Raw genomic sequence first — 22,839 nt, forward strand, 5'->3', positions numbered from 1 at the left:
GAAGTTAGATATAACACAGCTTTAAGGAGCTTCAGCTTTGGCTTCACAAAACATTATTGCACCTCTTCAGGTTAGGTCTAAATGCTCAAGGAGAAAGCAACCGTGTTCACGGCTGTAAAAGAGAATGTAGGAAAGTAGAGTGCAGATGGAAAAAATATTATCTCTAAGCACATTATAATATTATATAGGAGCAATTATTACAGTGTATCAATATGATTAAGGGTGCAAGAGCACAATACATTTCAGAAATTATTTCTGCCCATTAAAATAACCCTTAAAGCTTTAGTGCGTAACTTTTTGATATTAATGACCCTCTGTTACATTCAAGCCATTGCCAAATAAGTTGATACTTAGCTAATTAAGACTATCAGCGCCACACAACTCTCTCAGTATGGCTATGTTCATTAGATTATGTCATCCGGTGACTTTCCTAAGCACAAACTTGAGTGAAGATTATTACCTCCTCTGATGAGTCCATGTTTTTTTAATCCTCCGTGGCCACCTTGGTTACTAGCAACTGTGTGGAGGAGGGGCGGTTGTGCGCAATCATGGAAGGCTTGTATCATGTGGACGCGCCAACAGTTTTGTTGTAGAATTCCTCATGGGGACGACAGAAACTATGCACTATAGCTTTAACTTTTACTAAGACTGTTGCTCAGCCCCTTCTTGTGCCCCAGCTGAGTGTGAAATGTTTTTATCTAATTTCCTAATAAAGTTGAGTCAATTACAGCCTCTACTATGCCTGATGCTAATCTGATATCCTTTACAACATAGTTTAAACCAGTTTTAATACATTCTATTACCTTGTCTGATTGATCTGCCAATGATTATTATCAGCCAATATTTTGTAAAATATGGGATGGGGAATAGTATCAGGTATAAGTGTGTCTTCCAGCCTCTTGATGTAATACCAAAACGTTTACTAAAAGTTATGGAATGTGTCGGGCCCTGTTTGCTTTCTGCTTTTAACAGTTCCTTGTCAAGTGGTTGTGTCCACAAAAAAAAAGCTGGGCTGGAGTTTCCTTTTATATCAAACATTTTAGAAAACGTCTAACTGCGTGTCAATCACTGCTCATGCACGCACATTTCATAGAGTCCTCCCCTCCCCCTTCCCCGCGCACGAGCTGCAGATAGGTTTCCTCCCCTTCCCCCCTCTTCACATGTGCTCTATCGTGCACAGCTCTCTCTTGTGGGAGGAGGGGCTTAGGGGACCGTTTGGGTTTGAGCGGAACGGGGAGAGGGACTGAGAAGTTGTTGATGTTCAAATCTCATCATGCCTGGACTATTGCAACAGCCTCTTTACTTTACTGAGCCAAAATTCTATTGATCATCTCCAAACTGCAAAGAACTGCAAAGGCCTTGTAGCAGTATAGAAATAAAGTTGTCTTGTTGCGCCTGCTGACCACTAGGGCGGCAGTATATAAGTGCGGCCTTCCTTCTCGCGCTCCCACTGCTGCATCATTTCCGGGTCAGGTGTCTGTCTGTGCAGGTAATGCACCGCGCTACTGCTGCGGCTATTGCTTTGTTTCAGCCTTTTTTTATCATTATGTCCTTATGTTTAAAGCCTGTGTGTTTTCACTGCAGAGCAGCGACCGAGTGCTCCGTGTGGCGTTCTCCATTTTTATTTCCTGGTTCTCTTGAGCAGTGGTAAGTGTTCAGTCTCTCTCTCTCTCCGTGTGTTAAACCGAGTGCTATCCTGTAGCTAATACTAGTGTGGTCACAGGTAGATGTCTGCTGTCGTGTGGGTCTTTCTCTCCCTCCCTCTCGCTGTGCAGGTTTGACTTTGAAAACAGGTATGCTACCTTAAATTTAGCCCCCAAAAACCTTGATTAATGTAGCTTAGCCATGCTAATTTTATGTTTATTGACAGGGAATGCTCATCAGCTGGCCGAAGTCTACCGGTGGTGATTGATGTGATTCCACCACCAGCTGATTGGGGCCACTGCTGTTTTGTCTCCACTGCTAAATGCTGCTTGGTCTGCTTTTGTCTCCACTGCTAAATGCTGCTAATTGTACAGCTTTCTCTGCTGCTAACTACACAGTCTACTCTCTGCTGCTGAATGTATAGCTTTGCCTACAGAGCCTTGTCTGCTGCTGTGCCTCGGCTGCTAGCTGCACAGCTTTGTTTTTGCAGCGAACTACACAGCGTGTCGCTACTGCTTGGCACTGTTGTTGCTGGCTTTTGGTGCGCATGGTGAATTGCCAACACCAGACTTTTAACTTGTTTATTCCTTTAATTTTAATTGACTGAGGAATTAATCATTTAGTTTGTATTATTGTTTTGTTTTTTTATTTTATTATTTTGATCAAGTAAACTGTTTTTGTTTATCTTATTGTTTTGGTTAACCTGATTTTGTGAATTATCTCCTGTTTTGTTGTACATTTTTGAGATTAATTTTGTTGTAACCTCCTTTTTGTTTGTCCTTTCCAGTGGCTGTAGGCTGGTGGTGGTGCTGGTGACGTGGGTGGTGGTGGTCTTCCTTCTCGTGTGCCGTGTTAACTTGGATTTGGTGATCTCACTGTGTGTCTGGGTGAACCCTTTTTTTTCTTTAATTTAGTTTTATTAGTTCTTCTTCCCCTTCACCTGCCCTTCCCACCAGTAGGCCTCAGCCCCTGATTAGGTTTCTTTCCTTTTTCTTATTTGTGATCAATGCTATATTTTATATCTATACAGTTTTATTGAATAAACTATTTTTGTAATCTGGGAACCACGTGTTTTTGCCCATTGAGTGGAACGAACCTGTGTGCTTTAAAGGTCTTGGGCCTATCCCAAGTGGCGTTGTCGGAAATCTTAAAATCTCAGAGTGTCATCAAACCCATTCGCTTTGCCACAGCCTCTTTACACTGGCTCCCATGTGTTTGGGAGGGTTCAGGTTGGAAAAAAAACCCGGTAGTTACCCTTTTTAAAGGTGCTGGTTCCCGTATGTTTTAGAATAACTTAAAGGTGCTCTAAGCGATGTTGGGTGACGTCACTTCTAAGTATTGTCAAACAAAACGGAGGCTAGCTCGCCCATCCCTCCTCTAACGTTAGTCGTTGTCTAGGACAGCTCTCCTCTAGCTAACTTCCCTCTTCACGCTTCTCTCTCCTCCACTCCCCACACTTCCCCCTCATGTGCACACGCACTAACCCCCCAACCCCCACCCCCAAATCTTGTCGGTTATTGTCTGGAACACTGTTTGTTATGTTTCGTGGTGCAGAGGGCTATTTCACAAAACCAAGATAAGGGATTAAGCCAGGATTTACCCGTTATCCTGGCTCAATTTAGCCTTGACTCGGTTTCACAAAAGCAGAGGCACCTAAGTTACCATGGAGATTTATTCTGTACAGCTAACCTGGTCCCGACCAGTGATTACATTTTTTTTTTTTTATTAAGGATGACGTTTGTTCCACTTCCATGTGCATTGTATTTGGCATTCTTTGCACACAATTTGTGTTGTCCAGTAAACTGGGATTATAATTTTGGAGGATTGTACAATTTTAACAACATATCCTAATTGTACAATCCTCTCAAATTATAGACTTAGTTCACTGGACCAGTAACTATCTAGCGTTGTAGGGTACTGTTCATTCATGTTACAACAGGGACGGGACACCTCAGTGGTTTTTGACCTTATATTTTGCTGGGGGGAAATAACTGATGAATATTTATAATAGTTACATTCATGTTTACAGTGTGCATGGAATTTATCACTTAATTATCTTTATAGTTTCTAGATTTTAGAGTCCAATTTCTTCAGTGTCTTTCTTTTCTATGTCCATATATACGAGGGAGCAAAGCATATCATATGTAAAGAAGGAAACTCTAGAAAAGGCGTGGCAGATAATGGCAGACCGACTGAATGATAGTCTAAAAATATACATTTATGAACTACTGCTCTTAACTGAAACGCACCTAGCCAGGATGCACAGATTAGACTAGGTCAAGCCTCACTTTATCGGTTATCCTGGATTTATAAATTCTGCTTTTGTGAAACAGCCCCCCAGGTTGGCGCAGTTTGTTTTTGTTGCCATTTGTGGAGCCTGGGCTGTCTACAGAGACTGCATTTTTTTACAGTGTGTTCAGGGGACAGGCAGCTAGGGGGATAGTGAGGAGATGTTTGCTGTATGTGACAAAAAATGTTGTAGCCTAAAAAAATGCGTGAAAGCACATTTAACTTAATTTAAGATTTTACTGATCACTTTTTTTGGTGAAATTTTAGGCCTTTTATTTTGGACAGGGCAGATTTAGACTTGAAAGAGGAGAGAGAGGGGGTTTGACATGCAGCAAAGAGCCGCAGGTCGGAACTGAACCTGCGGCCGCTGTGTCGAGGACTGAGCTGTTTATGGGCGCGCGCTCTACCAGGTGAGCTTCCCTGATTTTATGTGAGTGGGAAAACAAACATTTTTTAGAGACATTTTTTTTTTAGATCCCCATTCTTACTTTTTCCTAAACTTCATTACTTTTTATACACCAAATTGTTATTATCTTGTTTGACCTGATGTTTTAATGACTTGTCTGTTTTATTTTGCTGCCTTTGTAAAGCACTTTGTAACTTGGATATTAAAAAGTGCTCTATAAATAAAGCGTATTATTATTATTTATTTTTTTAGGGTTAAGGTTAGGCCTGCATATCCTGCACTCAACCTTTCAATGAGTGTTGAAATAGTGGCACGAACACTTTGTGACCTAGGGAAACAACTATTGTTACACTTTGACTGTTCCTGCCACTCAAGGACAAATCTTCAGCTGCTCCACAAACAAAGAGCGATATGAATCCTCAGCACATTTACAGCTCCCTGCCATTATCCGGCTCCTCTTTCTCCTCTGGCTGCATGTCATCATAATGTATTTGAACTGTGTCACACGTCCGCCTACTATGTATAGAGTGTGTTCTCAGAGCTGTGCTGTCAACTAGCATCAGCTCTAGACAGGAGCTGTCTCACAGGCAGTATGTGGTGAAACACCCCGATGTGCAGTATTCCGATCTGAGTCATAGCTTTCTTGTTGTGAGTGAACAGTTCAGCTGGGATGTCATGAAGATCCTCAGCAGGGAAATGATGGAGTCCAACAGCTGTCCACAGCCGGGACACTGGAAGTCAGCGGAAAGCCTGAGGGTCAACATTGACGACTGCTTGTTCATTGTAGAGAAAAGCCTTTTAGCTGAGAACTGTGAGTACTTCAGAGCATTGTTCCAGTCAGGGATGAGAGAGTGCCAACAGGGAGAGATCCAGCTGCAGTGTGTAGGGCTTCTGGGCTTTGTGGTCCTGCTGCGGGTCCTGGGCGGGGAGCAACCTGTGCTGAGCAGCGACGAGATCGTGGAAGCCATCCAGTGTACGGCTTTTCTGCAGGTGCCGGCTCTCACCGAGCACTTGATCAATACCGTCAATTCTGAAAACTGCCTACTCATGTACCACACAGCTGCCACCTACGGGGTGTGGGAGCTCTCCCACAGTTCCGCCTTATTCATCAGAGATATGTACACTGACTTGAAGGAGGATGTTCACACCTTACCCAGCAAGCTGCTAGAGTACATAGAGTCCCTTCTCCCGAGCAGCTACATGGCAGTGTGCAGCCACTCGCCAACCACTGAGCTGCTGCAGGACGTCCAGAGGAGCGTCTGCTACCTGGACGAAGACAGTGGACAGTGGAAGTTCCTGACACATCTACCTGCCAGCACCAGCACCACCATGGCAGGCGTGGCCGTCCTGGACAACAACCTTTACATCATCGGAGGAGTGTATGATGTAAGCAAGAAGGTAGTAGAGACGGGTTTCTGTTACAACCCTGCAGCCAACACATGGTCCACCATCTGTGGCTCCCTGCAGCTGCGCTACAACTTCACTCTGATAGGTTACAAGGGCTGCCTCTACGCTCTCGGAGGTGAGTACAACAGGAAGGCCCTGTCGTCTGTGGAGAGATACAGGGTGTCTAATGGAAGCTGGGGTTTTGTCTCCCCCCTTCCATCCCCTGCAGCCTCAGTGGTGTCGGCTGTAGCCATGAACAGGATCTTTATCTGTCTCTGGAAAGGTAAGGGGGCCACAGATATACACGAGTATGTGTCTAAACGGGACCAGTGGCTTCTGGTCACCACGCTCATCCGTACGCACAGCTATGGTCTTTATATGGTAGCCCATAAGGACAATCTGTATGTGATGCGCAATGGGCCCTGTGATGACTTCTTACTGTGTGTGATGGACTGCTACAACCTAAGTTCAGGCCAGTGGACGGCTGTGTGTGGCCAGTACGGGAACAGTAAAGGCTCTCTGCTCACTGCTGTGGTCAGAGGAGATTCTGTGTTCACACTCAGCCGTCAGGTGACCACAGAGTATACTGTAGAGGATTACCAATGGAGAGTAAAGCGTGAGATGAGCGGTTTTGGCAGGATTGGATCCATATATACATTTCTGATGAGGCTGCCTAAAGCCACTGTCTCCCCTATAGGAAATTTTACAGATCTGACTCAGGACAAAAACCTCAGAGACTGTCCCACATTCTCCCCACAATGCTCTGATAACCTGTAAGAGCTGCTGAAAAAAGGAACGACATTACGTATTTAAAATACGAATTATGAGTAACTGTATTCCATTACAGTTTAAATTGGTGGTATTCTGAATACAGTTACTGTCTTTAAAATGGACTTGGTGTCTGCGCAGTGCACCTGCACCACACACCAGACGACAATGGCAGAGGAGACGCACAGCCAGGACATTGTCTGGAATGTGTTTTTGGCATGAAAATGTAAAGAACTTTTGAAGAGTTAGAGATACTGATCCAGCTCTGTGTCATCTGAGTGTGGGCAGTGTGTGCCGATGAACGGTTTTTGGGTTTCCACCGTGGCACAAGCGCATGGAGTTCTCCGTGGAGCAGGGCAGAACACTGGAGGTCCGCTGGATGATGCAAAACGAGAAGCAAAAAAACTTTCATCTGCACATACTGTCCACACTCAGATGACACAGAGCTGTTTTAAAATCATCAAAGTATTTCCTTAACTACATTCATAGCGACCCAGACAAATAGGCGCAGCACCTGGGCATCAGAGCCATCACATACTTTCAAAGTTATTACCTTAGAACCCCCCACACACTTTAACCATGTGAAAAATCAGTGCATCGGTCTTACAACTCTTTAGAGCTCTGTGTCACTACTTCAGTATCAAATTTATTTTTTATATTATTGCTTATTGAGGGAATGTCCAAATCAATAATCACTGTTCCATGTTTTCATGTTTCCACTCTACTACCATGCACCCAGACATGCTCACACATACACACGAGTGCGAAGCGGCCTCAAACCACCTCTAACGAGCTGTCATTTAAAGATATGATATGTAATATTTCTATACCTGTTGACCTACCTAACGACTATACCTATATCCTATATGTTGTGCATATATTGAGTTGTGTACTTACATTATCCCAAATGTTTCCAACAATGTTCAAACCCAGAGAAATCTGTCATTTTAACCAATGACAGAGCATGCCGTTTGGTCGCCTGTCAGGTGTCATGTAACCTGACCCATCTAGTTACTCTAACAACTGTGAAGCAATAATAGTTTAATGATCCGTCAGGAAACAGACCATATCAGACCCTCCACCCCCCTTCCCAGCATGAAGTAAGTCTCGCAGCAGTAGGGAGTAACGTTACAACAAACCACTTTCCCCCCTGTTGCTGAAAACATCTGAGAGAGGACACAGACATGTAAAATATATTGTGATATTGTGTTGCTGGCTAATGTTAACTTGCTTACTCGCTATCTAGTCAGCTACCACCACTAATAGAAACAAGACAAACATAATTATATAGATATTGTATGTTTTACTAAATGATGGTATTTTTTTGTCTGTTGCTATACCGTTCTATTTTTGTAACAAAGTCTCTAACTGACAGTAAAATGTGAAGTTTGACTCAGATATCTCAGATATCTTAGTTCTGTAAACTCAGATATTCCTACGAAGATGTCCCAGCAATTAGCTGCAGCAATGATTTGGTAACTAAAAGAAAATGATGGACAAAACAACAAAAAAATAGCAGCCAACTTGTGATAAAGTGGAATAATCCTTTAAAAACCAGCGGATCAGTTTGGGTGATGTTAAAGAGTATATAAGAATATGTTGATGTTTATGGAAGCTTTCTGTTTGTGGGAACTAGATTCCTGATGGACACTGCTCCTGTTTTTCTCAGGAAACCTTGGATAGGTTTCCCAGACGGGTTCATCCCAGGGGAGGAGGTTACATAAGACCAGAACACAGAGGAGGACAAAACAGAAAGCTGCAAATAGCATTCAAGCTGTCCCATGAATGATAATTAAAGAAAAACACTGCCGTGGTGGATTTTCATGACACTTGTTTAATAAATCTGTCACAATTACAACTACTCAGATACACAGATCACACAAGTTCAGCCACTTTCAGACATTGTTATCAAAGAGGAACCAAACTGTGCACTATGGCACATCATCATCATCATCATCATCCATATAATGTAATATATCAACAAAATACTTTCCCTGAGTGAAGGCCACGTCCATCTCCAGCTCTAATAATATTAATGTGTTTACTCTCTCTCTGTGCCTTATCAATGGGCTGTTCATATTCTCCTATAGTAAATAACACGTTAGTTCTGTGTGTGTGCGTGCGTGTGTGTGTGTGCTGATCACGCCACACGCATCATCAGCTCCTCCAGTGCACGCTCTCTGTGGTTTTCATGCACCAGCAGCACTTCTTTGATGGCGTTCTGCTGGAAGCCCATCTCATTGAACTGACTCAGCAGATGAAGGAACTCCTTTGCCTCAAGAGAAACACACCATTGTGTTTTTTTATACAATTGTATCAATAAAAGTGACTGTATCAAAGGAAAAGTGTAAAGTATGGTTGTCTCTATGAAGAAGAAAGACTGCATGTCTTACCTTTGTTTCACAGTTTTGAAACATCTCCAGAGCCTCTTCTACCAGAGCCATGTCATAACCCAGCTGACAGAGATGGTCACATGCCACCAGGTAGCTCAAGACCTGCAAACACACACAGAAACATCCATTCATGTAGGACACAGCAACACCATGTGGGTCAAATAGGCTCAGAATCCAAAAGGAAAAGAATCAATGTTGTCATTTAAGTAAAAAAGGAAATGTCCCGCAATGGATTATATGGTATAATCAGGAAAATGTCCTCTCAGTTTAGAATAGAATAGATCTTTATTGTCATTGTTTTCAACAACGAAACACAGTTTTGCAGCTCTCAATATGACAGTTAAATCACAGACAAACAGAAATAAAACATTTAAATAGTAAAATATAAAATAACAAAATACAAAATTTAAATAGTAAAATATAACAATCAAGATAAATAAACACGATGAGGTGGCACATACAGTATATACATAACGTTATTGCACTTCCAGTTTTGGGGTTTATTGCAGACAGGTCTTTATAGAGAAAGGAGGTGGAGAGAAGGGTTTGTGCTTTTGATTGCCTGGGGGAAAAAGCAGTTTTTTAGTCTGTTGGTTCTGGATCTGATTGTCCTGTATCTTTTTTTCCAGAGGGCAGGGGGGAGAACATGTGATGTCCAGGGTGAGTGGGGTCCTTTATGATACAGCTGGCTTTCTTTTGGAGTCGGCCAGTGTATATGTCTCTGAGGGGGGGTAGTGTTGTCCCGATGACATGCTCTGCTGCCTTCACCACCCGCTGCAGGTCCTTCCTGTTCTCCTCTGTGTAGCTGGAGAACCACACAGTGCAGCAGTAAGTTAGGAGGCTCTCTATTGGTGACCGATAGAAGTTGGTCAGCAGGTGTTGAGGGAGGTGAGCATGCCTCAGCTTTCTGAGGAAGTAAAGCCTCTGTTGGGCCTCCCCCACCTGATGGGAGATGTGTGTGGTCCAGGTGAGGTCAGCTGAGAGGTGCACACCGAGGTACTGGAAGCTCTCCACGCTCTCTACCTTCTCCTCGTGAACATAGAGGGCAGAGTTCTCGGTGCGCTTGCATCTTCTGAAATCCACAATTACCTCCTTAGTTTTTGTGGTGTTTAAGTCCAGGTTATTGTGAGAACACCATTTTGTAAAATGCTGAATCTCCTCCCTGTAGGCTGACTCATTATTATTCGTTATCAGTCCTACTATGGTGGTATCAAATTTATCAAATATTTAAAAGTTCTCATGCAGAAAAATGTCCCCTGTGACTGTCATACTATTATATTATCTGATTATCACTCAACCATTAACATAAAAAACATGAGTTCACTGTTGTAGCATTCATTCATTCAACCTTTATTTATACTCAAGAGACCATCAAGGGGCGGCCCTCACATTGGGTCAATTGTGAAGACAAAAAAGAAAACAAATACACAGAAAAGAAGCCACACAAAGAAAGAGGTGTACCGACATGGCGAGTTATGAATCTCAAGGCAGAGTGATGGACTGAGTCCAGAGATTTAAGAGTTGAAGATGATGCATGTCTATAAATCACATCACCTGTACATACAAGAGTGCACATTGGAACAAAATGTTGTTCCACTTGCTCATAAATACTGCTTAAACTAAAACAAAAGTTAAAAAAATGAAATGAATAAAATAAATAAATACAAATGCCCAGAATTAAAATATGACACTAAAAAAATGTTTAACAGCAGCATAATTATTAATATTGCAGCAGATAAAAACTGTTATTGCATGTTTAAAATAATAGATACTGTTATTGCACGTTTGTAAATAAAGACTAAGTTTTATTAAGGGGGGTAATTTTGAGTTCAGGAGTCTGATGGCTTGTGGGAAGAAGCTCTTGCAGAATCTGCACCGGATGATGCAAAACCTCTTGCCAGAGGGCAGCAGAGAAAACAAGTCCTTATGAGGATGGGTGAGGTCTATTTTGTCTGTGATGTTTTGGGCCCAGGTCCGACAGTGTTTGGGTGCGAGGTCCTGGATGGAAGGCAGTAACGACCCAATGATCTTTTCCGCTGTCCTCACCACTCTCCCTACAGTCTTCCAGTCTGAGGCTCTGCAGTCCCCAAACCAGACAGATGCTAAGTTTCCATCCACTTGTCAATCGAATTATCTGAAGTTCGGTAAAAAAACTCATGCGAATAAAGCTGGTGAAAGTGTGTTTCCATCCAACAGCTTTAAAGCGAATACAAACCTGTGCGTAATGACGTCACATGCTGTTTTGCGATTAAATTGGTATATTGAATTGATTTGAGACATTTTAAGGTGTTTCCATTCATTTTCGCACTGAATCGCACAACATTCAAGCAAACTTTGCGAACAAAGTTTTGCTAGACAAAAGTAGTTGTTGTTGTTGTTAATATTAGAAGCCAAGGAAGCTACGATGGGCCTTTGGCCGAGGATCTGATCCAGCTCATCAAAAAGGTGGAACTTGCCTTTTATTTTCCCTCTTTCCCGCTGCGAGACAACTCTCTCTTTTGAGACATGTATCGCTGTTTGAGCGCCTTCCATTTACTCCGGAGGACGTCCCACGGCTTGTCGTAACCTTTGTTGGTCATTTCCTTCGCGAGTTCCTGATAAATTATGGCATTTCTTCGATTTTTGCTATCTAAAATAGCCGTTATATTTTGCTTGTAAATTAAATTCAAAAAGTCTCTCGTCTCCTCGTTCATCTACTTCCATCTGTCTTTGTTGACACCTGTCGTGTGCAAACAGAGCGGAAATACTGGGCGGAAATTAACTAAAGCTTCTTCTTCTTCGTTTTGTGGCGGGTTGCAACCATAAAATGAGCTAAAACTTAATCGCAATTCATTAATTTATTCAGCAAATAACGTTTCCATCAGCGTTTATCGCATAAGCCGTATATCGATCAAGATCAAATCTGATGAGACCGAACATATTTCCTTTGAGTCGATGTTCATGAAATTCTATCGAGTTTCATTGTTTCATGTTTCAAGGCATTTTTCATTCGATATCACTTAATTCGGATAAAAACGTGTGCATGGAAACATAGCTAGAGATGCAGCTGGTCGGTATGCTCTCTATAGTGCCTCTGAAGAAAGGGTTTAGGATGGGAGGGGGAAGGTGTGCTCTTCTCATCCGGCGCAGTGTGCAGAAGTGCTGCTGTGCTCTCTTCACATGAGAGGTGGTGTTGAGGGACCATGACAGACTGTCTGTGATCTGCACCCCGAGGAACTTGGTGCTGCTGGCTAATTCCACCACGGCGGTGTTGTTGTTGACTAGAAGTGGTGTGTGACTGTACTGGTTTCTCCTGAAGTCAACGATGATCTCCTTTGTTTGGTCCACATTCAGGAGCAGGTTGTTTCTCATGCACCAGTCGGCAGGCTGTCTCACCTCCTCCATGTAGGCCTGTTTATTGTTGTCCTGGATGAGGCCCACCACTGTTGTGTCGCCCGCATATTTTACAATGTGGTTTGTACTGAACCTTGCATGGCAGTCATGGGTCATCGTGGTGAACAGTAATGGACTCAGGACGCAGCCCTGAGGGGTGCCGGTGCTCAGGGGTGCTGGTGCTCACATCCAATGTTGTAATGGACGAGCGGAAGCCAGACATTCCCCTACACAGTCCGAACAAGGCATTAGTAATCAAACACAGATTAGCAACTCAACTAGTACTTAAAACAGGAAACAAATAGAAACTTAAGGAAAAATGTAATTTCAAGTGCATTTTTCCCAAAGTCTTATAGGTATCTTAGACAGCATTTTAAACACAAATCGTCTTTTTTCCTATTCATCTTTTAAGCCTCTTTTACGTGAAAAGGTCAGAGCAATTACCGATCTACAGATCATAGTGCATTTTAACTCAATAAAGAACTGAATGAGCTTTTTTTTTTTAACCAAGCAGTGCAATGAATTACAGCATTTTAACTTAGCAGTTTTAACTGATAATTTTATGCACATTTCTAAGTATCTTTTAACCTATGTATGTATTCCCATTCAATGTATTCAAAATATCACTGATACACACTCCCCCTCAACACAGATGTCATCCCCAACATCTCGACTAACAGGTAGGTAATATTCAAAGCAGTTAAACAGTGGATATGATGTCATCACATCCCCTTTACCAAAATTCGTATACAAGTTTATTTAAAAGTCCAGGATTTTGTGTAGCGTATATGTTAGCACTCGGTTTGTCCATCAATGAGTGTATCATGAATGTAAGGGTGTATTTTCACACTCAACATGTCCAGCAGTCAATCCATGTGTATATGTGTGTGAACACTCAGTCCAACAGTCCATTTATGAATGTATGAAATATGTGCGTTCATGCAAGTGAGTTCCTCAGTCAGTTCCCTGGTACAACTACAGGCTGGTAGTCCAAGTGCTGTAACGGAGTCATCCATGCCCTTGTCCCTTGCATGCATAGCAGGGCCGGATTGGGACTCATTTTCAGCCCTGGATTTTCATGCCTTAGACCGGCCCACTTTACTTCACGAATGACTATATTAAAAAAATTGAATCAAAACCTTATAGGTCTGCAATAGCGCCCTGTCCTCTACATCCTTGTAATTCGGTGTATTTTGTAAAATATCACTATTTCCAAGTGTTGCCTCACAATGTAGATTTATTAGAAAAGTTAACATCTTAACAACAACCCAATGATGTTGAACAATATCAGAATCTGTTTCTGTGCAAATAAGTAATCACAGATTAAATAAAGAACAAGATACATTGTATTGCACTTTCTAATGACACCATAATCTATTTTTTCCTTTGAATAGGCCTAGTTAATACAACTTTCATAATGGGTCACAAGTAATATTTGGTCATAAAAAGTGATTATATTGTAGCTAATCTGATCATGTTTGCTTGTTCACACACACTGATACAACAGCCTACAGTAGATGTGCCATCCACACTGACAGCAGCTATCCCTAATGCACACTACTGGCTCTGCTTCTGACACTAAATCACATTTTATAAATTGTCATAATTCTCAGGACAAATCTCTTCTTTTTACAAAGCTTTCTGATCAACTCATGTTAGTGTCATTATGGTAGTGCCGAATCATCTGGCATCATTAATTATTCCAGGGCATTTTTCATATAGAGCAGGTCAACACCACACTCTTATTAATTCTTATAATACTCAGTCAATGATCAACCCTACCTGCCCAAACTGGAGTTCTGGGCTCATATAGCTGCTGCTTGGTAACCTTACTGGCTCTTCATTGTCACTGTTAGCAGCAAACTGGACTAGTAGGCCTACTAGCTGCTGCTGCGGAGCTATAAGAACAAGTTTGATTCATATACATAGACGCTGGTTTGCAGGCACTTCTCCTAACTAACTTAGCTTAGCCGTCTCAACGTCTTCATTTGGCGTTTTGCTAAAAATAGAAAAAGTTCATCTGGCCGCGTCACTTTCTAGAGCTCTACTTTTAAAATTGACGCTTTTTCAGTGCCGTTTTGCGCCTTCTATTACCCGTTTAAAACAGCTTCTTTTTGCTCGCGGTGGCATCCTCCAACAAGCACCAGTGACTTGTGTACGATGACGGTTTGTTTTTGTTTTTTAGCAAGGTGCTGCCGTCGGAGGACTCCGAACATAAATAGGTCATCATTAACTTTGGAGGTTCTCTCTCTCTTACTGGTCGCTGGTATTTTCCATTTACACTGTTGTTTTTACTCGGAACAGGGGACTGCGCTGCTGGCGTCCTCGCCAGAAGTTTCCTCCTGAACGATCGTCTCATGTTGTTCCGCTGTGTCCCCCTCTGTCAATGTCTCTCCACTGTACTGCTCCAGCTGTGGAATGTCCTGTTGCTGAGGCTCAGCATCCTGTGAGAGTGAGAGTGGGACTTCCCTGTTAGCATCCTTCTGATTATCTGCTCCAGGGTCCAAATCCATCAGGGCGTAAAGAGGGCCGGCGATACGAGAGAAGTCCCTGATGTACTGTCGGTAGTAGCTCAGTAGCCCCATAACTGTCCTCAATTCTGCTACAGTTTGTGTCCTTTCCTCCTTTAAGGCCCTCACAGCCGCAGTATCAGCAGGGTCCATTTTGCTGCCCTCAGCAGACTAAGTAGCGGACCTCTCACTTGAACACTCCACACTTACTTGGTTTTAACTTTATCCCGTGCTGTCGTAGTCGCTGTAGCACTTTCCTCACATGCTCTACATGACCAGGGTGTCATCTAAGTATGGAATACAGATTTCATCCCTTAGCTCCTCCAAACATTCTTCCATGCAGCGCTGAAAGGCAGCTGGAGCGTTCATCAGGCCGAAGGGAATTCTTATCCACTCATACCCCATGGTGTCACAAAAGCAGTTAAGGGTCTGCTCTCCTTCGCCATGAATCCCTGATGATACGCCTTCCCTTGATCCAAAAGAGAGAACCAGAAGTTTCCTCCTAGGCCATCCGTTATCTCTTGTACTCTGGGAATAGGCTGGCAATCGGGGAGAGTCTTTTTGTTCACTTCACGGAAGTCGATACACAGTCATAGACTCCCATCTTTTTTCTGAACACACACGACTGGTGATGCGTATGGTGAGTTAGCCTTCTCCACCCAGCCCTGAGCGATAAGGTAATTCAAGGAGTCCTTCATTTCCTGATAAAGAGGCCTAGGCACTGAGAGATATGATTTTGCTACAGGCTTGGTCTCTTTCAGGGAGATGCTAAGTTGCAGTTTTTCTATGCAGCCAATATCATTCCTTCTCGAAAAGGAGGCACACTCCTCTCTTAACATTTTGTGAACTATCTCTCGTTCTGGCTCACAGTTCTGATGTGATTTGTTGTAGCAGGAGGTGGAGGGCGGGACCCCTCTAGGGTGGCGGCAGGGCAGATTGCCTGGACCTGCTGGACAGTCCCGATTACAGTCCTCCCTCCCCTGCAAACACTATTTCATGATCCGTAGGATTCTGCACATTTACAGTAATAGAGTTTTTTTTTGCTGCTCTTACTTACTTTTACAAGCATGTCACACAGTTTTCAGTCCCTCAGTCCAGCGGGGTTTTACATCAGGCTCGAAGAAAAGTGTTTTATCTTCATGTGGGAATCTTATCTTACATGGCACTCAACTCTGACTGACGTGCGTTTAGGTATGTCGATCCTCTCCTTTGTTGTCTTGACGGCATACTCCATCCAATCCACTTGCTTGTTAGTGACTTGCTCTACAACAGCAGTTACTTGCTCTACAAAAGCCTTTGCAGTAATGTTGGACTGTTTCAGTTCACTGTCTATAATGATCTTGATTACATTAGACCCAATAATTGGTTGAATAAGCGGACCACCCTTCATTACTAGTATGGGGACAATAACTTCTGTATTGGATGCAGCCCCTGAAACTAATCTGAAAGTTGCCTCAACCCAACCCGTGTATGGCATACTTTCCCCATTTGCTGCCTTTATGTCAAAATCTGGGGTAAAATACTCAACCGACATGTTAAATCTGTCACATCGTGGGCTTACTATAAAAGTTCAAGTCTGTGGAGAATAAATATCTTCATCATGTGTCTATACGTTTCTTCAATAACAAACCAGTTCACCTTAGTCACAAAGCCCTGTGAAGCTGAACGCAGCTGTATGATGCTAACCTCAGACAGACTAATGCATGGAACAACACAGCCACACTACTGCTGTCCCTGGGTCTGATGAATGCACGGTGCAGCAAAATCAGATCTGTGTGACCGGCGGCTCAAGCCCCCCTAAAAATTATAATAATACATTTCTTTTTTAAATAAATTTTAGTGCTTCAAGTTAGAGTTTGCAAACTTGTCTGTTAGTGACAGAGGACAAACACTTACAGGTTCAAATGGCTTGAAACAGGTTTAATATCCTGTGTGTCTGTCGCCGATGCTATGCACCTGTAACCCAGTCAAGGAAAGGGTTAACACTTCAGACAGACACTGTATCCGTGTCACATTCTCATTAGGGGCTGAGCCCCCCTAAAGGTCTGATCCTAGAATCGCCCCTGGTGTGGAGGAAAACTACTTAAGTTAAGTGGAACGTATTTAAGGGGTTAAAATGTATCAGAATCTCCTCTTACCCATCAACCCTGCCATGTGGCTTTGGGATTTACTCTAAGCAGAGGTGAGGCGGGGTTATGGGAAAACACAGAGCAGGCTGTGGAAACTGTCTATTTTTACACTGGCTTAAAGTGGCTTAGTATACTGTCATTTAGTTTCATTCCCACCTCCAGTTGGCTAGTTGCTACAGTTATATATATATATATATATATATATATATCAATGCCTTCAAAAATATGTGTCAATATTTATGTCAACCACCCAACCCGCTAACTGGCTAAACTAAACTTTATGAATTAGAGCAGCACAATTGTCAGGAATGAGGACAGAGACAGACTGAGCGCAGTGGAGCGGTCCAAAGTCAACGCATACCCATCAACAGGTTTGTATGATATCGTACAATAATGAATGAACACCAATTCATATGATATCCTAGAGGGGGGTGGCATCCATTTAGCCTCAAATGACAACTGATAGCAGCAAAGAGTAAAACAGATATAAAGTTTGAAAGCAACACAATTGCTCACAGAGATTTTGGCAAAATCTGGTTAGTTTAACTGAAAGAGTGCACGCCGACAATCCGCTTATAACAATGCAGCTGATTAGGTTGGGAGAGAGAGAAATGTGAAGCATAGAAGTCTTCCTGAATAACTTACAATGAGCTTCATATGTACCAGTGATTCATGAGGAAAGGCTCAGTGTGTGTGTGTTTGTGTGTGTGAGAGAGAGACAGAGAGAGAAAAGAGAGAGTGGACAATATATCTGTAAGTTATTAATAGCCTAACTTGTTGGCAGCACTGCTTTGTCACCTTTAATATGCAGTGTCAGTGCTGTTGCAACAGCAGTAGTTGAAAAAAACATATCAACAAAGAAAAGGAAAATATGAATCTATTTAGAATACATATCACACCAATCACCTCAAATTTCGTTGACCATTCGTGCGAAATTCAACCAAATAAATGTTATACGTTTTTCGCAATTGCCGCAATTTCGACAATCAATAACTGCGCACGTTATCGCCGACTTCCAAGCCCAGTCACTACTTGCCAGACTTTACATCGTATGGGACTCTGAGAGCCAATGACCAAGCGGGAGTGAGAACGGGTTGACGTCACAGGTACGTCGCCAAATTAATTTCCTTGTAAGACGAGACGTGTGTAACTCGAACATTTCACATTTACCAACAAAACGTACAGCAAAAGACCATGCAAAACATTTCAGACCGTCCTGCCAACCTGTATACATTTTAACATTACTGTACACTGTTTTTTCACTATGAAGTTGCTAAAAGCTGCTGCCGTTTCAATCCTGTCGGCTCTCTGCAGCGGGCGGGGCTGCTGCTCCGTTTCCCCCACGACTGATGCGCGCACACACACGAGCGCACACACACAATCACATACGGTGGATGCAGGAAAAAACGGAGATGAGACGTACAGGATGACCTAAATTGAGGACAGCTACGCTCGTTATTGTAAGTGCAATGATAAGTTAAAGTGCAATAAGTACTTTATCAAACTGTGTGAATATGTCCCAGGCCAGGATAGGAAATTAACTAACAATGTAAAGATCAACCAGCCACTGACACATACTGTATGTTCAAATATGATTCATTCAATAAATTATTTTTTTGTCTTAAATCTACCAGCCATTTTCATATTATACCAACATTTGCAGCCTCCTGAGCCTTTTTGGTAAGGTTACTAAGAAAACTAGAGTAGTTTTATTCTCCCCAAAACAAGTTTCCTTTTTATTTTGAAAGAACTATACAAACTATGCAACTTTCTCCGTCTCCCGCAACTTAATTGCAACAAACATGTAAAAGACATCGCAACTTTTATCGCATTTTTTTTTACAAAAGCAGTTTAATTGTCTTGAAGAGCAATGAATAAACATTTACACGTGCATATATAAACTTAGTACAAAAAGTAAGGAAATTTGTGTTTGGTAGATTATTTAGAGAAATAATCAAACAAACACAAATTTCAAAAAGAGGTGGTAATGCTTTTTGGCAATAAATCTTATACTGTTGGAAAGCCTGTTTAGTTCCCTTTCAAATGGTGCCCCATTTGTAAGGAACATGCATTTGTGGGATGAGCAGCAGTGCTGAGTATGTGGGTTGCGCCCATGAAAAATTTGCCAAATCTTCTCTGCCAATGCCAAACAGCTTATTCTGCCATTGACTCGTTTGGTGTTTGGTGGATTGGATGATTGAAGTTTGACGAAACAAGACATATTGGCAATTTAACAATTTTTCAGAGAAGATATATACATACATACATATACACACACCTACATACAGTACATCTAGTGATCAAAGTCCTTCTTCATCCCTGCATTTAGTGAGGATCATATCTTTATAATTTTGCTTAAACTGGATAATGTTTAGACATTGATTTAGTTTCAAATGCAGACTGTTTCGACAATTTCACTCCACAAATTGAGATACATTGAAGAACATGTTTTATAGTTGTTGAACACTTTTGTTTTGTTTTAGATTTAATTTCCCCCTAAAATTATAGCCTCCCTCTCTTTCATAGAACATTTTCTGAATATTTTCTGGTAGTACAGTAGATTATATCTAGCTTTATACATTACCTAAGCTGTTTGAAATTCGACCAGATCGAAGAATTTTAGCATTTTTTACTTAAGTATATTAGTATGATCACAAAATCTGACACTATGCACTATTCTTATGGCTCTTTTCTGAAGTATAAATAGTGGCTGTAGCGTACTACTAGTATGTGTTTCCCTTAATCTCCACACAGTAATTTAAATATTGCAATATTAGAACAGTATAGGATGTACAGTAGAGTGATTTGTGATCCAGTGCATGTTTTGCTTCAGCCAGAACTGTAATGCTTCTTGATAGTTTGAACTGTATGTGTCTCATGTGAGGTTTCCAGCTAATTTTGAAAAAGGCTTTTTTCCAGACCCACAATACAGAGAAATCTAGTCCCATTCATTCCATTTAAATCCATGCCCCTTTCACTACTGATCCACCTTTCTGATATTGCAATTATATTGAAGGGCTGTTTAAATTGACTTAGGGTAATGTTTTATGTTGTGGAAATTGCATACATGCTTCTGCTGTTAAAGCTCCATTGTGTAATTTTGAGTTGATTCTTAGCAAAAAACCCTTTGTTCTTTCACAAATATGTGCTCATCCATGTGTAATTACTTCCACCAACTAATCAAAGCATTCTAGTAAGTGTAGAATCTGCCATTCAGAATCATTCAGAATACATTCGAGTGAGTCGCTCGAATGTATTCTACCATGTTGCGCCTCCATCTTTAAAATACGTTAGCCAAAGAGGGACATACCTTTGCGTTTTGCGCTTTTACACTCAGTGTCGCCGTGATGAATGCCAAGGAGGGGGAAAAGATTATTCAGCGACTGCCGGCAGATTTAAAAGCCGGTTGAAGATGGAGCGCCTATCTAGAACGTTACGGAGTCGCCAAGGAAGTTAAAAAGAGAATTAAAACAACAACGCGACAGTCAAAGTAACAAGACCAAAGTTAATATTGGAGTGGCTTTTCCAAGATGGAAAGAGCTCATAAAGAGCAAGGATTTTAAAAGGGATACCGAAGTTGCCCGCTTTCTTCTCAAAAGGTAATTCTGCCTATTTGTGTAAATTCAAAGTTTTATAGTTGCTTGGCTAACTATAGCATAGTTGTAACCTGACTCCGCCAGATGGATTGCTTTGCATTTGCTCAGTATATCCATCTGGGAACTTTCCGTTGGAGAACTTTTTGGAAGGGGCGAGGAGACAACGGTACAATAGCATTAACAGGGACCCTATGACTTTAGTTTTCAGTGACAACAACATTCTATGGGGATTGATATTGTTTTAGAACAGGGGTCGGCAACCTTTTTGATATGAAGTACCCCTTTCAAAATTTCTTGTTTATTAGTGTGCCATGTCAACATTAAGTTTAATTATGACATCACATCAAAATGTAATAGAGAGCCGAAGTCACGCCCTTCTACTTTCGGTCCATGGGACCTATCTTTCGAAAAAATAGGAACAAGGGTCAATGGAGAGATAATAATTATTTTTCGATCCCGTTTGAATTGAGCCATGGATTACAAATATGATGTTCGTCAATTTAAAACATTATTTTTCAACCGAAGAAAGTCTCCATTTATTGTTAAACTGTTGAAAATAGTTTGAAAATACGTAATTAGAAAGACTACAAACTTCATGGATGACGTCTCACTGAAGTTACGATGTCTGTGTGTATTGTAACGGGGATTTAACATTACTCTAATGAGCAGAGGATCTTGCTTGTTCTTTTGCTTCTATGCTGAAAACACTTGACTGGATAAAACACAGCAGTTAAGATTATGTTACATGTGTTGTGGAACAGAGCTAAGCTAGCTAGCTAGCGAGCAAACCAAGCATCAAGCTAGGTGAGGTATATTGTGTGAGACGGGAGATGTAGTCCACTGAGCGGTTTCACACAAAACTAAGTGGTACTACGACAAACCTACGGGTAACTGAGACTTTCTTTGGTTGAAAACTTATCTTTTAAATTGACGAACATCATATTTGTAATCCATGGCTCAATTCAAACGGGATCAAAAAATAATTTGCTTCTCGCCGTTCACTACCGTTCATATTTTTTCCGAGTTTAGGTCCCATGAGGTCCACCGGAAGGGGCGGGACTTCGGCTCGCCATGTCCAGGGAATCTGTAATTTTATTCCATAGCAACATTTGATAACATTTATTTCTCATAATCAGGACCTTGTAATGATTATTATTGTATATTATTATTATGATTATGGAAACATGGTTTTAGTATGCAGCATCCTGATCGGTGGAAAATGGGCTGACAAAAATATCACTGTCAAAAAGCCTGAAGCGAAAAGTTGAGCGGAAAAGCCCAGCTTTAATGATGAATGGTATAAGCATGGGAATAAGCAGGTCCTGTATGCCTCATTTTCAATGAAACGATGCTATGGCAAAAATAATAACACAACCAGCATCATTATCAAGAATGAAGTACACAAACATAACAATTGCGTCATTCACGTGCATATTAAGTAGCCACATGTATTTGTTTTGGTATTATAATGCGTCCATATTTACCGCTCCAGCAGAGAGGATGGTTTCTTCAGGCAGCTTAAGTTTATAAGAATTTGTCCAAATTTCAAGATTCCCTGCAAACTAAGATAAACAGACTACAAACCGACAGCGTTTGTTTTAGCTTGTTTTGTAAAAATGTGCTATTTGCAGAGTAGAGCTGTGTTTGCGTAAAACAGTGCGGTGGACAAGAGTGTACTGAGCAGACAGAGCAGATTGAAATATCGCTTTCTACAGGTTTATGCCGGTCTACACAGGTGAGTGCATTGATTGCATTGATCAAGTATTGGCTTTTAACTCACGAAGGTTTTAATGTAGCCTACTTACAGTAACAAGACTAGCATTAGTTCATCTGCCCCAGCAGCCATTGGTAATCCTCTTTGTATTGTTCCCAGTCAGAGATATGAGTCAATCAAACTACCGTAAATAACACGTCGCGCAACTGTGAACGCTGTAATTTGGCATGCAGATGAGAGAGTGCTTCAGCATGTCAACCATGATTCAACACATCACTAACTCTCTTGCACACACATTGCCAGCGGGCAATTGGTTAAGGTCCCGCGTGCCCATGGTGGCAGTGGCGTGCCTAAGGTTGCCGACGCCTGTTTTAGAATATGCCTACTATAGAGATAGGCTATATTATTGGCAATAAATAAAGAGTTGTGATTAGCTTGCTAAGTTAACCATTTCTTGTATTTCCCTCGTTCACTCTAGATAGACTTTAGTTTTCCATAGCAAACCAAAATATCCCCTTTCCTTTACCTGAAGAAAACATAGCTAAAGGTAAGCAGGTCATTAAAAACAACTTACAATTTCACTTTGTATCACTATGTGTAATAAATCTTCCTTTCATCGTTAGCGTGTGTAT

At 41.6% G+C, this 22,839-nt stretch overlaps 2 protein-coding genes and 1 long non-coding RNA gene across 3 annotated transcripts in view; 2 read left to right on the plus strand and 1 right to left on the minus strand.

Moving 5' to 3' along the window:
• The first annotated feature begins 1,395 nt into the window (after positions 1–1,395).
• Positions 1,396–2,199, plus strand: LOC120556095. Its single transcript, XR_005638794.1, has 4 exons — positions 1,396–1,489; positions 1,585–1,647; positions 1,724–1,793; positions 1,871–2,199. It is a non-coding gene; the product is annotated as an uncharacterized LOC120556095 (long non-coding RNA).
• A 2,618-nt stretch (positions 2,200–4,817) lies between these two features.
• On the plus strand, positions 4,818–8,314 carry kbtbd13 (kelch repeat and BTB (POZ) domain containing 13). Its single transcript, XM_039795643.1, has one exon. The coding sequence runs from the start codon at positions 5,015–5,017 to the stop codon at positions 6,500–6,502; it is 1,488 nt and encodes a 495-aa protein (XP_039651577.1). The 5' UTR covers positions 4,818–5,014; the 3' UTR covers positions 6,503–8,314.
• The window catches only part of ubap1lb (ubiquitin associated protein 1-like b), a 29,924-nt gene continuing 15,392 nt past the window's right edge, over positions 8,308–22,839 (minus strand). Inside the window, exons 6-7 of the mRNA XM_039795644.1 lie at positions 8,887–8,988; positions 8,308–8,768 (exon numbers count right to left, since the gene is read on the minus strand). Of these exons, the coding sequence (XP_039651578.1) occupies positions 8,634–8,768; positions 8,887–8,988 (237 nt within the window). The 3' untranslated portion in view covers positions 8,308–8,633. The remainder of the gene's footprint in view (positions 8,769–8,886; positions 8,989–22,839) is intronic.

This window comes from Perca fluviatilis, chromosome 3 (genome assembly GCF_010015445.1).
Source record: "Perca fluviatilis chromosome 3, GENO_Pfluv_1.0, whole genome shotgun sequence".
NCBI classification, from domain to species: domain Eukaryota; kingdom Metazoa; phylum Chordata; class Actinopteri; order Perciformes; family Percidae; genus Perca; species Perca fluviatilis.